Source organism: Balaenoptera physalus, assembly GCF_965194825.1.
Source record: "Balaenoptera physalus genome assembly, chromosome: 16".
Taxonomy (NCBI): Eukaryota; Metazoa; Chordata; class Mammalia; order Artiodactyla; family Balaenopteridae; genus Balaenoptera; species Balaenoptera physalus.
Window position 1 is genome coordinate 55,188,063 of NC_138898.1, and position 16,167 is coordinate 55,204,229.

Genomic DNA, 16,167 nt, shown 5'->3' on the forward strand with positions numbered 1-16,167 from the left:
GATAATGGGGATTTTCACATCTTCCTAATCTTCTATATTTTCTAAATTTACTACTATGAGCACGTTTACTTTTGAAACTGGAAAAGCCCAATAAGCTTTCCATTTTGAAAGCTTCAACCATGCAGCCTCGTAGTTGATGGTGGGACTACGAGCCCGTGCTCTGGAGGGCAAGTCAGCAAGAGATAGTTGAAACCTGAAAAGTGTGCACGCCCTCCGACCCAGAAACTCCACTTCTGGAAATTTAACCTCAGGAAATAATGAAGGATATACACTAACATTTAGGATCTTCCCTGAAGCATTTAGCATAGTGAGAACTGAAAAGAACTAGTTCACTAGGGGATTAGTGAAATAAGTGAGAACACATAAAATGGAACACCACCCACCCACTTACATGACGGGGCCAAGTGTACGTAGAAACCTGGGCAGGTGTGCACAAGACATCGTTAAGAGAAAAAAAGCACATTACAAAACATCCTGTATAATGGAATTCCACTTTGACTTAAAATATTTATCCATAAAAAACTAGGATACTTGGGAATTCCCTCGCAGTCCAGTGGTTAAGACTTGGGCTTTCAGTGCCGTGGACCTGGGTTCGATCCCTGGTCGGGGAACTAAGATCCCATAAGCTGCATGGTGCGGAAAAAAAAAAAACTAGGACACTCAACAATGTGTTAATGTGTGCTATCTCTGGGTGATGGGATTATGAGTGATTTTTGCTTTCTGTTTGCTTAAATATACTTTCTAATTCTTTTATAGCAAGTATATATCGCTTGTATAATAAATATTTACATATGTACTTTTTTTCCCCTACTTTAGAAAACTATGATCAACTGACAGTCTTGGTTGAGCCCAGTACAGAAGGTGATTATCACACTTCCCACTGCTAGGAAAAAAAACGCATTTGTACAAGAGCCTAATTGAGCTTTACTTTCTATAATCCCCAACTTTCCAGAGCTCTGGTTAGAAATCAGCAATGAAACCTTCAGCCTTAAAAGATCATTTCTAGGGGGGTGGCAGGAGGGAAAATTGGATGAAGGTGGCCAAAAGGCACAATATCCTGGGGGGAGGGGCAAAATAGGGGTAGCGGATTAAGAGGTATAAACTACTATGTAAAAATAAATAAGCTACAAGGATATATTGTACAAACAGGGAATGTAACCAATATTTTATAACTATAAATGGATATAACTTCTTGGGTTTTTTTGGCTATACCTCGCAGCTTGAGGGATCTTAGTTCTCTGACCAGGGATTGAAGCGGGGCCCCTGGCAGTGGAAGGACGGAGTCCTAACTACTGGACTGCCAGGGAAGTCCCTAAATGCAGTATAACCTTAAAAAATTGCGAATCACTATGTTGTATACCTGTAACATATAATATTGTACATCAACTACATCTCAATGAAAATTTTTAAAAAGGCACAAACTTCCAGTTGTAAGTAGAAACTAGGGATGTAATGTACAACATGATGACCACGGTTAACACTGCTATGTGTTATATAGGAAAGTTAAGAGAGTAAATCCAAAAGAGTTATCATCACAAGGAGACATATGTATATAGATATTTGTATCTATAGGAGATTATGGATATAAACTAAACTTATTGTGGTAAGCATTTCATGATATACAGAGGTCAAATAATTATGCTGTACACCTTAAACAGTGATGTATATCAATTATATCTCAATAAAGCTGAAAAAAAGATAATTTCTAGTTTCAGTTTGATAGAAGGACCCAAAGGTTTCAACCAGAAAAACAATACCATCTTTTTTTTTTTAAACAAATAAAGCAATTTTGTCCAAATTCACTTATCTATTTCTATGTAATTAACCATTCTTTTTTTTTTTTTTTTTTTTAAGAGGTCTCCCTAAGGACATGATATTTTTTATTTATTTATTTATTTATTTATGGCTGTGTTAGGTCTTCGTTTCTGTGCGAGGGCTTTCTCTAGTTGTGGCAAGCGGGGGCCACTCTTCATCGCGGTGTGCGGGCCTCTCACTATCGTGGCCTCTCTTGTTGTGGAGCACAGGCTCCAGACGTGCAGGCTCAGTAATTGTGGCTCACAGGCCCAGCCGCTCTGCGGCATGTGGGATCTTCCCAGATCAGGGCTCGAACCCGTGTCCCCTGCATTGGCAGGCAGATTCTCAACCACTGCGTCACCAGGGAAGCCCAACAATACCATCTTTACTGAAGGATTTTTTCTTTTTTTTGGCTGCGCCACGGGGCATGTGGGATCTTCTTAGTTCCTCGACCAGGGATCGAACCCGCACCCCCTGCATTGGAAGCGCAGAGTCTTAACCACTGGACCGCCAGGGAAGTCCCTGAAGGATTTTAACTAATATCTATTTTTAAGCCTAGAAGACTTCAACTTCAGATTATACTAAAGGGAAAAAAGAGTAGTAACACTATTCCTTAGTGAGGAAGAAAACAGAACTGACAACAAGAAGGCTCCAAAGGTGAGGGAAGAAAATATTAGAATTTCCATCAATTTATTTATCCTTTAAATTTTTTTGTTTTTCTATTTTATAATGTACATAATATGTAACTAGAGAAGAACATGATAGAAGTTCATTTTAACTGACAGGAAAATGAGTTCATTTAACTGACAAGAAGGTGGGATCACAAAGCTGACAGGCCGTGAACCAGCGTGATGGGGGGGGTTACTCCCCATGAGGAGGCCATAGCACCCTCAGCTCCCTCCTAGGAGAGGCCCAGCCCACCCTACATGGTCCTACTGGAAGGAGGGACATGGGGTACGAGGGAAGTGGCTGCAGCCCCTTCCTCCCTTGGCAAAGAGCACGGGGTGCCCGGCCTCCAAGTGTGGAGCCTGGCTAAGGGGGCAGGTCAGGGGACTGGGTGGGCTCACCCATGACTGAGCAGGAGGAAATCTGCAGGCAATGAGGAGCATCCACACAGGGACAGCCAGACGGCCTCCCTAGCAAAGGAATGACCCGGCCCATCAGCCAAAAAGCAACCACCAGAACTGACCAGCCCCTTCCACTCCTGATTAGTGCATTGGGGAGGTTCACTGTTGATTTCCTGAGTTTAATAACTGTACGTGATAATGAAAGAGAAAATTCTTGTTTTAAGAAAAACATACTAAAGTATTTAGGAGGGGGACTTCCCTGGTGGCAAAGTGGTTAAGAATCCGCCTGCCCATGCAGGGGACATGGGTTAGATCCCTGGTCCCGGGAAGATCCCACATGCCGCGGAGCACCTAAGCCCGTGTGCCACAACTACTGAGCCTGCGCTCTAGAGCATGCGAGCCACAACTACTGAGCCCGCATGCCACAACTACTGAAGCCGGGGCGCCTAGAGCCCATGCTCCGCAACAAGAGATGCCACCACAATGAGAAGCCCCGCTTGCCACAACTAGAGAAAATCTGTGCGCAGCAACGAAGACCCAATGCAGCCAACAAATAAAGAAAAAGAAAAAAAGAAAATGGTTTCTTTAAAAAAAAAAAAAAAAGTATTTAGGAGGAAAAGGGCATTATGTCAGCAACTTACTTTCAAATGGTTCCAAGAAAGATAATAGGTATATAGAGACTGATAAAGAAAATGAAGTGAAATGTTAACATTTGGGGAATTCAGTGAAGGTATGCAAATTCTCTGTACTATTTTATAACATTTCTTTAAGTCTGAAATTGTTTCAAAGTTTAAAATTTAGAAAATTTTCCAAAATAAATCCAATACAATTTGTTTTCCCTACATACGAGTCACCCACATACAATCTCAGACCCAGCCAGAGAGTAAAGGCACCAAGTGAGGGTGTAATCTGCACGGTACATAAATGATCAAAAGTTTGATTCTCTAATACGTTTTCCTTTTAAAAAATTGTAACAGTAACTGTCCCTTATGGTCTCCAGTTCTACCTTATTTAAGATCAGGCTCTAAGCTCAGAGGCAGAAGTTATGCTTTTCACAGCCAGGGCTCCCTGCCCTGCATCGACGCCTGTCCCTTTGCTACGTCTTAAGGAGGCCTAGTTCGTGTGAGTGGAATTACCTTCAAAGAATAATTATGTTCAGAAAAGGAAGCGCAGATGGCAAATAGATATATGAAAAGATGCTCAACCTCACGAGAAATCAGAGAAAGGCAAAAATCAACAGGAGACCACTCAGCTGATAGCAGGTACCAAGGGTTTTGAGGAGACAGGAGATGCAAGCTATGAAACGCTGTCGGAAGTGTGCAAACTGGGACACCTACGGGGGAGAGCAAGGTACACTCTCTAGTGAATATGCACCCAGCCTACACATCCAAAATTCTGCTTTGAAGAACACATCCTGATCTCCTAAAGAAATCCCTTCACATATGCTCAAGAGGACAGGTAGAAAATGCTAACTGCAGCACTGATGGGAATAGCAAGGTGGACATGACTTAGGGGTCCACTGACAAAGGAATGGAAAATATACCGTATTCATACATTCAATAAATACAGAGGTGATAAAATGAGTGAACCCCGTCTACATGTACCACACTGTGTTAAATGACACAGTCATTATATAAATATATAACATATAAATAAATATATTATTTACATAAATCTTTAAAATATATAAAACAAGTCTACATGCTGCTTAAGGACACACAGCATGTGATGAGAGTATAAAGTCAGGGACAGGAAAGGTACAGATCAACATCTGGATAGTGGTTACCTCTGGATTCATGTGGATTAGTTGTACTAATATTATCTTCTGTACTATTTTGAATGTTTAAAGTACTTCATAATTTAAGAGTCATAATGCTTACTGCTGTGGACAGCGTTCAAGTTGGTACAACTTGCTCTTTGGATAGCAATTTGGCAACATCCACATTATGGCTGTACTTAGGCTACATCCAAAACTTCTACCTTTAGTACCGAACTGTACAAATGTGGTCGCACAAGTGTGTGGAGAAGTATGTGTGCAGATATCCCACACAGCACTGTGCATGAAGGCAAATACAACTTGATTCTATCTGCAGACCACTGTTAGAGAAACTGATTCATCCCTACAAGGGAGTGCTATGCTGCCATACAAGAGACAAGAGAGCTTTATATCTACTGATATAGAACAATCCAGGATAGACAAGTTTAAAAAAAAACAAACAGGATTTCCCTGGTGGCGCAGTGGTTAAGAATCCACCTGCCAAAGCAGGGGACGCAGGTTCACTCCCTGGTCAGGGAACTAAGATCCCACATGCCACGGGGCAACTAAGCCCACGTGCCGCAACTACTAAGCCTGTGAGCCACAACTACTGAGCCCGTGCGCCACAACTGGAGAGCCCTCACACCACAACTACTGAGCCCGTGCACTCCGGAGCCCATGCGCCACAACTAGAGAGAAGCCCACGTGCCGCAACTAAGACCCAACACAGCCATAAATAAATAAATAAATAAGACAATTCATAAAAGAAATACAAATCGTCAATAAATAGGTTTTAAAATGTTCAATCTCACTAATATAAGTACAAACCAAAACGAGATGCCACTTTTCTCCTACCAAACTGGCAAAGCTTTACGATGGTAACATCTAGGGCTGGTGAGGATGTGAGAAAATGGGCATCATCATGTATTACTGGTGGAAAGGACAAGAGAGACATCCTTTTTAGTGGGAATTTGTTAGAACTTACTAAATATTTCCCCCGTTGAACTTTTTAAACAACTTTATTAAGATATAATTCTTCTACCATGCAATTCATCCACTTACAGTTTACACTTCAATGGTGGACAACCACCACCACAATTTCAGAACGTCTTCATCACCCTGAAAAGAAATCCTGTACCTCCCCCCAGCCCTAGGCAACCACTAATCTACTGGTTTCCACAGATACGCTTATTCTGAACATTTCATACAAAAGGAATCATACAATATTCAGCCTTTGTATCTGGCTTCTCTCACCTAGCATATTTTCAAAGTCCATCCAGGTTGTAGCACAGGGAAGTACTTCACTCCTTCTTATGGCCAATTAATACTCCATTGTATGCATGTAATAATTTTATTTATCTGCTTATGGACATTTGGGTTCTTTTCACCATTTGGCTATTACAAACAATACTGTTATGGACATTTATGTACAGGATTCTGCCTGGACCTGTTTTCAGTTCTCTTGGGTATATACCTAGGAGTGGTATATATCCAAGTGCTGGGTCATATGGTAACTCTATGCTTAACTGTTTGAGGAACTACCAGAATGTTTTCCAAAGAGGCTGCATCATTTTTCATTTACAGCAGTGTATGATGGTTCCAATTTCTCCACGTCATTACCACCTCTTGTTATTGTCTTTTTTTATTATATTATTATTTTCCTGGTTGTTTTGATTTGCCATTTTCCCTGATGACTAATGATGTCAAGCATTTTTCCATGTGCTTATTGGCCATTTGTGTATCTTCTTTGGAGATGTATCTTTTCAGATCCTTTGCCCATTTTTTCATTGTCTTTTAATTTAACTGCCCTGTTTTTTTTCTTAAATTAATTAATTTATTTATTTTTGGCTGCTTGGGGTCTTCGTTGCTGCGCGTGGGCTTTCTCTAGTTGCAAAGAGCGGGGGCTACTCTTCATTGCGGTGCGCGTGCTTCTCACCGCGGTGGCTTCTCTTGTTGCGGAGCACGGGCTCTAAGCACGTGGGTTTCAGCAGTTGTGGCACGCACGCTCAGTAGTTGTGGCTTCGCAGGCTCTAGAGTGTAGGCTCAGTAGTTGTGGTGCACGGGCTTAGTTGCTCCGCGGCATGTGGGATCTTCCCGGACCAGGGCTCAAACCCGTGTCCCCTGCATTGGCAGGCGCATTCTTATTAACCACGGCACCACCAGGGAAGCCCTAATTGCCTTTTTATTAGGACCTATTAAGTTCAAAATGTGAGCACCAGCAATCCCTCTTGTAGAAATACAGCATATAGAAATAACTGCATGCATGCTAAAGCTGTGTGTGCCAAGATATTCCCTGGAGCACTGCTTATAATTGCAAACTGTTAGAAACCTAAATTTCTACTAATAAGGAACTGACTGAACTAACTATGGCATGGATACTGCATGGAATACCATATAAGGGTAAGATGTCTATGGCATATTATTTTTTAGAAGCTGCAGATCAAATACACAGTAGAATCCCACTTTGTTCAAAACAAAAAGCCATGTATGTGTTTGCAGGTGTCTACAGACATACTTTCTCAGCAGAGGAAAATCCTGGGTCTCTTTATCAACCAACTGGGCATCTTGTGGGGGAACAGGGGGTGGGTGGAAAAGGAAGGAAGATATTTGCCTCCTTATTCTATATAAATTTTTTTAAGTGATAGGATGATGAGTGCTATTTACTGTTTTAAAATTTTTTCCATACTTTTCAAATAATAGTATTTTTAAAATTATTACAGGAATAGGTGTCTATAGTTGCTCACCACTGTACCCCTAATGCCTAAGCACCACTCAGCACTTGGCATCAACAGATACTCAATGAAAATGTGTTGAATAAACGGATGAAGAGCAGTTATTTCTGTGTAGGAGAAAGTTCTGTTATAGTTTATTCTTCAGTGATATGATGCCTCACTTGCTGTGACTAAATTATAAGCTAATCAACAGGGTCACTTACATGGTTCAGAAAATACTGCACAATTATTTCATGGCCAGCGGCAGCCGCTTCCATCAGAGGAGTGAATCCATATACGGGATCCCTGCAAGACGGAGACTGCAGTCAGATGGTGAGCAGAGGAAGCTCTCAGGGGCGGAAGCGTGCCTGCTGCAGACAAAACCTCAGCGACGCAAAGCCACCCATCCCCAGGCCCAGAGGGCTCCCTGAATGGGGAGAGATGAGAAAGTGAGTATCAACATATCAGTCCCGTGGTTTCTACCCCAGGTCTAGTCTTTTGTTCCTAAGACAATCTGTCTCCCATCTTCACTCCTCCTTAGCTGTTTCCCCCTGCTATGGCCTGAATCTCCACTTAATCACAGCAAAAAGCAGCTGTCGCCCTTCACTGCTCACAGACAGCTAGCACCTCCTCTCCACCTATCCAGATATCCTACATTTTGAGATCAACATCCTCCAGGAACCCTTCCAGGAACTCCAGGACTAACGATCTCCTGCCCTCACTACACCTAATGCTTGCTTACGGTTAACTCAGCGCCCTCTTCCGAGTGCCCCCCACCCAGGTCCTCACTGGTTCACCTGGGCTAGAAGACAGGAAGCAAGCTAACCACTGGTTTTCATCCGTTCGAAGACACACAGTTTTCACATGCATCGCTGAAGTCAGAATGTCAATAAACAAAATGCATTTTAATTAGAAGCATTTTTTTTCTTTCTTAGTGGCCTGTAAACCTACAGTGTGTTAAAACGGCTGACACCAGCCAGGGTGTGCAGTGTCAGGTGAATGCTGGGTTGAAGAGGATTATCATGGTGACATGCTTTAGACAACAACCCTACTTCCAGCTTATATTTAAAACTTATGACTGTTTTCAAAGTATCACCTCACCTGATATATACAGAAGGCAAGCAAGCTATAGGGATTTAGCATTTAATGCATGTCAATTCAGTGCCACGCACTATGTTAGGCCCCTGTTATATGACAGAATATGTAATTCTTCTAACAGTTCTATGACATGGGTATTGCCATCCTGTTTTCAGATAAAGGAAATAAGGCACAGAGAACTTAAAATGCTGCACACAATGCCACCTGACAGATGCATGAGAAAGCTAGGACGACCCCCACGCCTCCACGCCTAGGCGGGACTGTCCCCTCTGTCCCTTTGTCTTGAGCCTGTCAAACCAAGGCAGGGGCTCCCTGCACTCCAGCCTCTAGCTGCCTTGTCAGTTGCCCTCCTCAGAGTCAGACATGACCACCCCCCTCCTGCGGCCACTTAAGACCTCGTAATCACCTCACATTGGCGTTCGCTCCACTGTCCAAAAGGAACTTGACCATCTGCTGGTGCCCAGCACTGGTGCAGTGGAAGAGGGCAGTCCAGCCTTGAATGTCCTTCATTTCTAGCTCAGCACCTTGCTTCAAGAGAACACAGAATGCTCGTTAAGGCCGCGTCTCCTCTGCACAGGGTGGGCGCCCTCCAAGCCATCACGCTGAAAGAATCGAAGTGATTACCCGAGCACACGCACGCACACAGGGGCCTGCAGTGGTTCACGTCTCTGCAGAGCGGCCGGGGGCCCCTCAGGTTTCTGGCCTGAGGCCCTCGTAGCTCACCTGGAGGAGGAAATAGGCGATGCTCTCGTTGCCACAGCTGGAAGCCAGCATCAGCGGAGTCTGCCCTTCCGGGGTCGGCACATTCACACTCACCCCCGCCTCGAGCAGCAGGTGCACGATGGTATCGTGTCCAATGTAGGAGGCATACATCAGCGGGGTCCAGCCACCACCATTCTTCTTATTCAAATCTAACTCTCTCCTAAACAAACGCAAGACATGCTAGACACGCCAGCCATCTCATAGGTGGGGTTTACCAAAGCCGGTGGCCAGGCCAGGCCAAGAGAAAGAGCAGGAAGTGCTGACATGCTGACAGGAAGCAGTCACATGCCACCCTGGATGTCACTGGCGAGGGAGGGGGGGGGGAGTGACTACACTTGCCGGACAACTGCCTTTGCAAACTTCCTCAAGTTTGCCTCCCTCCTCTGATTTTTCGTTCTCATCTGCACCCTCCTCCTACCCTAAGGCCAGCAATTCTCTTTTTTGCTACCACCAGCTACATAGACGGTTCTCAACCACGGGAGATTCTGCCCCCAGGGGACAGTTGGCAAAGTCTGGAGACATTTTTGGTTGTCACACCTGGGGAGGGAAAAGCTACTGGCATCCAGTGGGTGGAGGCCAGGGACACTGCCCCACATCTTACAGTGCACAGGACGCCCCTCACAACACAGAATGAGCCGGCCCAGGCTGTCAGCAGTGCCGAGGCCGAGAAACCCCGACCTGCAGCCTTGACTACCTCCCGCCAACAGACCAGTCCGCTAGTCCAGCACCAAGGGGAGAGGAAAGAGGAGGGGACTCAGACAGTGGACGATTTCTCCTTTGTTGTCCTACCCTACAGAAACATTCTTGGAAAAATCCGTGACCAAAGAATCCTGTCTTTCTCACTGATTTCCATTACAATTCTGGAAAAGTGTTTCCTACAGGAAAAACAATGCAGGCTTACCAACCCAGAGTCTGGGGTCAGGGGATGGAAGTAAGACCCACTTCCAGGAGCATCCTGCCTGTTTCACGCCCCAGTCTTTCCTCCTCCACAATCCTTGCCTCCAGTGGAGGTACCAAGTGACAATCGACCCATGCAGTTCGTGCCTCTCCTAGGTACACACACTAAGCTACACCAGACAATTAGTTTCCATTCACCAGCACGTTCTACTGACCCTGGCCTTGGACCCAGGCAGCCATTTCCCAGGTCCTGATCCCAGGAATGCAGGGGTAGCCACTGGCTGGGAGAGCCGCCTGGAGACCAGCCCATTCTCACCACACGCCCGCCCACATGGACAGGGAGGCGCCCCCCACCCCCACCCCTTAGCAGAGCGGCCCTGGGGTTCTGGCAACCCCCTTCAGCCGAATCCTCCCTTCTGACCCCTCCAAATCCCCCTCGGGTCCCCAGTGTGTGTTTACTGTGCACCAGCCTCGGTCTCAGCAGGTGTCACAACCCCAATCAGAACACAAACACTTCCTAGAGCCGTTCTGGACTGTGCATTTTAACAGCACACCCGAAGGCTTAAAAGCCTGTGAATGTTAAAGGAGCAGAACTATAGGTGGGGTCGTGGTGACCCTGTCGGGGGATGTGCTGCCTGCACACCCACCCGGTACAGGAGTACCAACTGGCCAGATGCTCATAAGTGATGGCTACGACCTGGGAGCCAGAAACGGGGCTTCCACGAGGCTCTGCTTTAACTCCCCAAACTGGAACTGGAAAAGGCCCAGGTAGGTATGGACATAGGTTGCTTCTCTAAGTTATCAATGAGATGATAACGGTGAGCACAAAGTGTGGCAGACAAAGTGGGAAGAGATGAGAAGATGGATCCCTTTCCAAAAATTACACTGAGTATCAAACCGTACTTCAAACAAGAAGGCGCTAAGAAGCAGTGCTGTTTAGGGGGACCTAATATGCATGTAAGATCAGTGAAAACGGCATGTGGGCAGTGAGTAAGGTGCAATCCTCCAGGTGGGGATAACCCCACCTCCTCCTCTATGGCAGAAGCTAAAGGGGAGAGGGTGGCAGGAGGGATTAAAATGAAGCTTCTGGGGAAAGAAGGCCATAGGGCGTTGCTTTCAATCTTTATTTTTGTTTTGTTTGAGCATTTCTGCAATTAGTGAAAACCGTAAAATTACTCTGGTTAAAGTAAGCCTGAAATGAACAATTTCTAAGCCTATGAAAAAAGTTTAAGCTGCCTTTTTCTTCCTCGGAATCAAAACTGCTTTCCTTATCGGCATCCAGCATAAATCATCACTGACAACAGCCCAAGAGAAGCAGCAGTTGATCTACCCAAGGATTAAATGTCTACAGCTGCGGGCAAGGCCCCCGCTAGCTTCCTGATGGCTCCACCTGAGAGCTGAACCATGGAGCTCAAAAATCCAAGAGGAAGGAACATTTCCCAAGATCTCTTACCGCTGCACACATTCCTTCACCACTTCATACTGGCCAATGGAGGCAGCTGTGTGAAGATCCAAGGGGACGGCCAGCTCCTCCCGGCTGACCTGCGCACCCAGCCCGTGCCACATGGACAAGCTGCGGCTCAGCAGCTCCGGCTCGCTGGCTTCATCGCTGAGCTCCGACATCGCTGTGGAGGGAGGCACTGGGGTCGTTAGGTCTTTCCTTCCTGGTAGCTACACGGAGTGAAAACGGCATGGTCACACTCTTGCCCACAGCAGGCGGCTATGTCACTGCCCTGACAGACTGTTGCCCAATGCACCCAACTCCTGGGACTGACCAGACAACTTCCTTTCAATAAATATCGTATGCGGTAATTCCCTGGTGGTCCAGCGGTTAAGTTTCCGCGCTCCCAATGCAGGGGGCCCAGATTCGATCCCTGGTCAGGGATCTAAGATCCCGCAAGCCCTGCAGTGCAGCCAAAAAAAAATTGTATGGTTCGGGCAGCTCCATCATGCTAGTACTGGTGAGCTTGTCACTAGGCAGAAAAAGAGGAGCACATGTGTCATAAACTGTGGCATATATTTTCCTTTATCGACCCCCAGGCCCCACATTCTAGAAAGGGAACTCAAGGAGCCTGACAACCTCTTGGATGGGAAGCAGAGAAATGGTAATTAGGTCAGTGGACCAAATCAGCTCTCAGATGTGGTGAAAAAGAACCCTGGGGCTTCCTGGTGGCGCAGTGGTTGAGAGTCCACCTGCCAACGCAGGGGACACAGGTTCGATCCCTGGTCTGGGAGGATCCCGCATGCCACAGAGCAACTGAGCCTGTGGGCCACAGCTGCTGGGCCTGCGTGCCACAGCTGCTGAGGCCCACGTGCCTGGAGGCCGTGCTCTGCAGCGGGAGCGGGAGGCTCCGCCACGGTGGGAGGCCTGTACACTGCGGCGGGGAGTGGCCCCCGCTCGCCACAACTAGGAGGGGCCTGCATGCAGCAGGGAAGACACAACGCAGCCAAAAATAAATACATAAAATTAAAAAAAATAAAGAGTCCTGGACTTGGAATTAGATCAAAATTTAGCTCTGCTACTTAGCATCTCCAACCCCTAGTTCCTTACTCTTTAATGGGGACATGATATTTCCAAGGACTGCAGTTAAAAACACATGGCAGAATGGACAAACAGTGGCACGTCCACACAACGGAACACTACTCAGCCATAAGCAGAAGGAATAAACAGGTGATACACACAACACATGAACGAATCTCAAACGCATCATGCCAAGTGTAAGCCAGACTCAAAACGCTGCCTACTGTATGATTCCATTTACAGGACTTTCTAGAAAAGATAAAACTAAAGGGGGGACTTCCCTGGCGGTCCAGTGGTTAGGACTCCATGCTTCCAATGCAGGGGTCGCGGGTTCGATCCTTGGTCGGGGAACTAAGGTCCCGCATGCCATGTGGCGTGGTCAAAATAAATAAATAAATAAACAATACAAGTGCATGTATTTAAAAAAAATTTTTTTTAATAAAAAAAAGGATAAAACTAAAGGAGGATAGATCACTGGTAATAAGGGTTAGGGGTGGGGGGCCCACAAAGGGACTGCAAGAGGGAATTTGGGGATCATGGACCTGTTCTGTATCTTGATTGATGGACATATGACTCTATACATTTATCAAAACTCATAAACCTGAACACCAAAATGAGTAAATTTACTGTATATAAATTTTAAAAACAAATTTTGAAACAAATGGAAAGAAAGCTCCAACACAGAAACCAGGGTGTGACCAGTGTTAACTGACTAGGAATCTACCTATGCATCCACTGAATGTGGGAGAGACGAGGGGGAATGGGATAGACTGGTTAATTTGTGGGGTGACACTTTCCCCAAGATGGGACAACAGCAGGATGAAGAGCCCTTCATTCTAGGAATCCTAACCCATCAAGCCCAAGTCATCAGCTTCCTAGTAGAACCCTTAGTCCAGGAGTGACAACTGTCTCCTGTTCTACTCTGGGTGGGAAAGAACAAAGACCAAAGTGTAGAAAAGGAAGAGAAGGAGAAAACAAAGAAAACCACTTCCAGTTCAGATGGCCTAAAGGTACCACAGCGGTTCACAGATGCCATTAGCACGTCAATCTCTACTAATGAATGCTTCCAAGCATGAGATACAGCCAAGATGGCCAAACAACAAACAAGCCACCAATTTGGGGGACAAAGAATCTGTCGGCCCTTGGCCAGAGTACGTGTAACAAAGTTCAGAGCAAAGCCCTGCTTCCTGGAACCACCTGTCCACACTGGCAGGGCCTGAGAGCAACCAGCTCTCTCACTTTTCAGGCGGGAACCCCCAAGCTGAACAGTCCAGGCCACAGAGCCTGGATAAGAATCCAAATAAGCTGAGTGTCAGTTCAGCACTCCTTTCAATACACCCCTCAAGCCTTTTCTGGGTGTGTTTCTTCTACTCCAAATGCCTCCTCCAGGGTGGGACCCATGTTCTCTCTCCTTTTATTGGAGGCTCAGCTGTCTGACACCCTCCAGAACGCTGAGGAGCAATCAGAATCAGACCCCCACTCCAGGAGCCCATGGAGGGAGAACTCGGATGCCAAGAGACCATAAAGCTATTGGGTTGGCCAAAATGTTCGTTTGGTTTTTTTCCATAAGATGGCTCTAGTAGAGCTTAGTTGTCTTTAACTTCATTTGAAACAATTTTGTTAGACTGTATTGTGACAGCTGCCATATCAGCGTGCATTTAAAAAAAAACTTATCAAAATTGGTGAATTTTTGTGTAGCCATTTTAACAATGAAGATGGAAGACAAAAAAGCAACATTTTCAGCATATTATGCTTTATTATTTCAAGAAAGGTAAAAACACAACCGAAACACTGCAGTGTATGGAAAAGGTGCTGTGACTGATCGAACATGTCAAAAGTGGTTTGAGAAGTTTCGTGCTGGAGATTTCTCACTGGATGATGCTCCAAGGTCAGGTAGACCAGTTGAAGTTGATGGTGATCAAATCAAGACATTAATTGAGAATGATCAACGTTATACCACGTGGGAGATAGCCGACATACTGAAAGTATCCAAATCAAGCACTGAAAATCATTTGCACCAGATTGGTTATGTTAATTGCTTTGATGTTTGGGTTCCACATAAGTTAAGCAAAAAAAACCTTCTTGACTGTATTTCCACATGTGATTCTCTACTTGAACATAACTAAAACGTTCCATTTTTAAAACAAATCGTGGGGACTTCCCTGGTGGTCCAGTGGTTGAGAATCTGCCTTCCAATGCCGGAGATGCAGGTTCCATCCCTGGTCGGGGAACTAAGATCCCACATGCCACACAGGGCAACTAAGCCCATGCACCACAACTAAAGAGCCCGCATGATGCAACTACAGAGCCCACGTGCCACAATGAAAGATCCCACATGCCGCAACTAAGACCTGATGCAGCCAAAAATAAATATTTTTACAAAATTGAAAAAAAAAAAATTGTGACAGGCGATGAAAAGTGGACACTGTACAATAATGTGGAACGGAAGAGATCGTGGGGCAAGCGAAATGAACCACCACCAACCACACCAAAGGCCGGTCTTCATCCAAAGAAGGTGATGTTGTGTATATGGTGGGATTGGAAGGGAGTCCTCTATTATGAGCTCCTTCTGGAAAACCAAACGATTTATTCCTACAAGCTCTGCTCCCAATTAGACCAACTGAAAGCAGCACTCTACAAAAGCGTCTAGAATCAGTCAACAGAAAACGCATAATCTTCTATCAGGATACCACATGACCATTCGTTTCTCTGATGACCAGGCAAAAACTGTTACAGCTTGGCTAGGAAGTTCTGATTCATCCACCATATTCACCAGACATCGCATCTTCAGATTTCTATTTATTTCAGTCTTTACAAAATTCTCATAACGGGAAAAAATTTCAATTCCCTGGAAGACTAAAAGGCATCTGGAACAGTTCTTTGCTCAAAAGATAAAAAGTTTTGGGAAGATGGAATTATGAAGCTACCTGAAAAATGGCAGAAAGTAGTAGGATGAAACAGTGAATACGCTGTTCAATAAAGTTCTTGGTAAAAATGAAAAATGTGTCTTTTATTTTTACTTAAAACCCGAAAGAACGTTTTGGCCAACCCAATACTATTATTTCCTTTATCACCCTGCCGCATGCCAGATGCTCTACGATGATGGGGTATTCCTTACGAACAAAATTGTATTCACACATACATCACGTATACTTGTAGAAAATCTTTTGCATATCGCTTCCAGGATTTATTTCCAGGAAGTAGCACTAGGAACGCAACCCTCTGATTTTCCTTTTACCTTTGTGTTCTGTCCCTTCTGTAAAATACTAAGTATTCGTTACTTTTAAAGCAAAACAAAAAACAAACAAACAAAATTAACAACAATAACAAAAAAAATGACGTTGCTGCTGACCGTGGCATCCACAGGGAGGTGGTCTGTTAAAGCCGGAGGGCACCGCGTCCCGCCCCGGGGCGTGGGCCTTCCGCTGGCCCGGGGTATCCCAACCTCGTTCTCAGGCCCTGGGGAGGGTAACCTAGGGAACTACCCTAGCACTGACATCTCCTCCCAGTAACCCTACACCGCACGTGGCTTTATCGTCCCCGCTCCCCAGCGGCAAAGCG

The 16,167-nt window shown here is 45.3% G+C and overlaps 1 protein-coding gene across 6 annotated transcripts in view; it reads right to left on the reverse strand.

The window, feature by feature from the left end:
- The window catches only part of ANKS3 (ankyrin repeat and sterile alpha motif domain containing 3), a 29,168-nt gene that overhangs the window by 12,739 nt on the left and 262 nt on the right, over positions 1–16,167 (reverse strand). For 2 of the 6 annotated variants that reach the window (XM_082429005.1, XM_082429003.1), the window contains exons 2-5: positions 11,539–11,756; positions 9,150–9,348; positions 8,833–8,954; positions 7,553–7,634 (exon numbers count right to left, since the gene is read on the reverse strand). In XM_082429005.1, coding sequence (XP_082285131.1) covers positions 7,553–7,634; positions 8,833–8,954; positions 9,150–9,348; positions 11,539–11,708 — 573 coding nt within the window. In that variant the 5' untranslated portion in view covers positions 11,709–11,756. Of the gene's footprint in view, positions 1–7,552; positions 7,635–8,832; positions 9,029–9,050; positions 9,349–11,538; positions 11,757–15,958; positions 16,107–16,167 lie in introns of those variants that run through there. The other 4 variants (XM_082429004.1, XM_082429006.1, XM_082429007.1 and 1 more) reach the window with 4 other exon arrangements.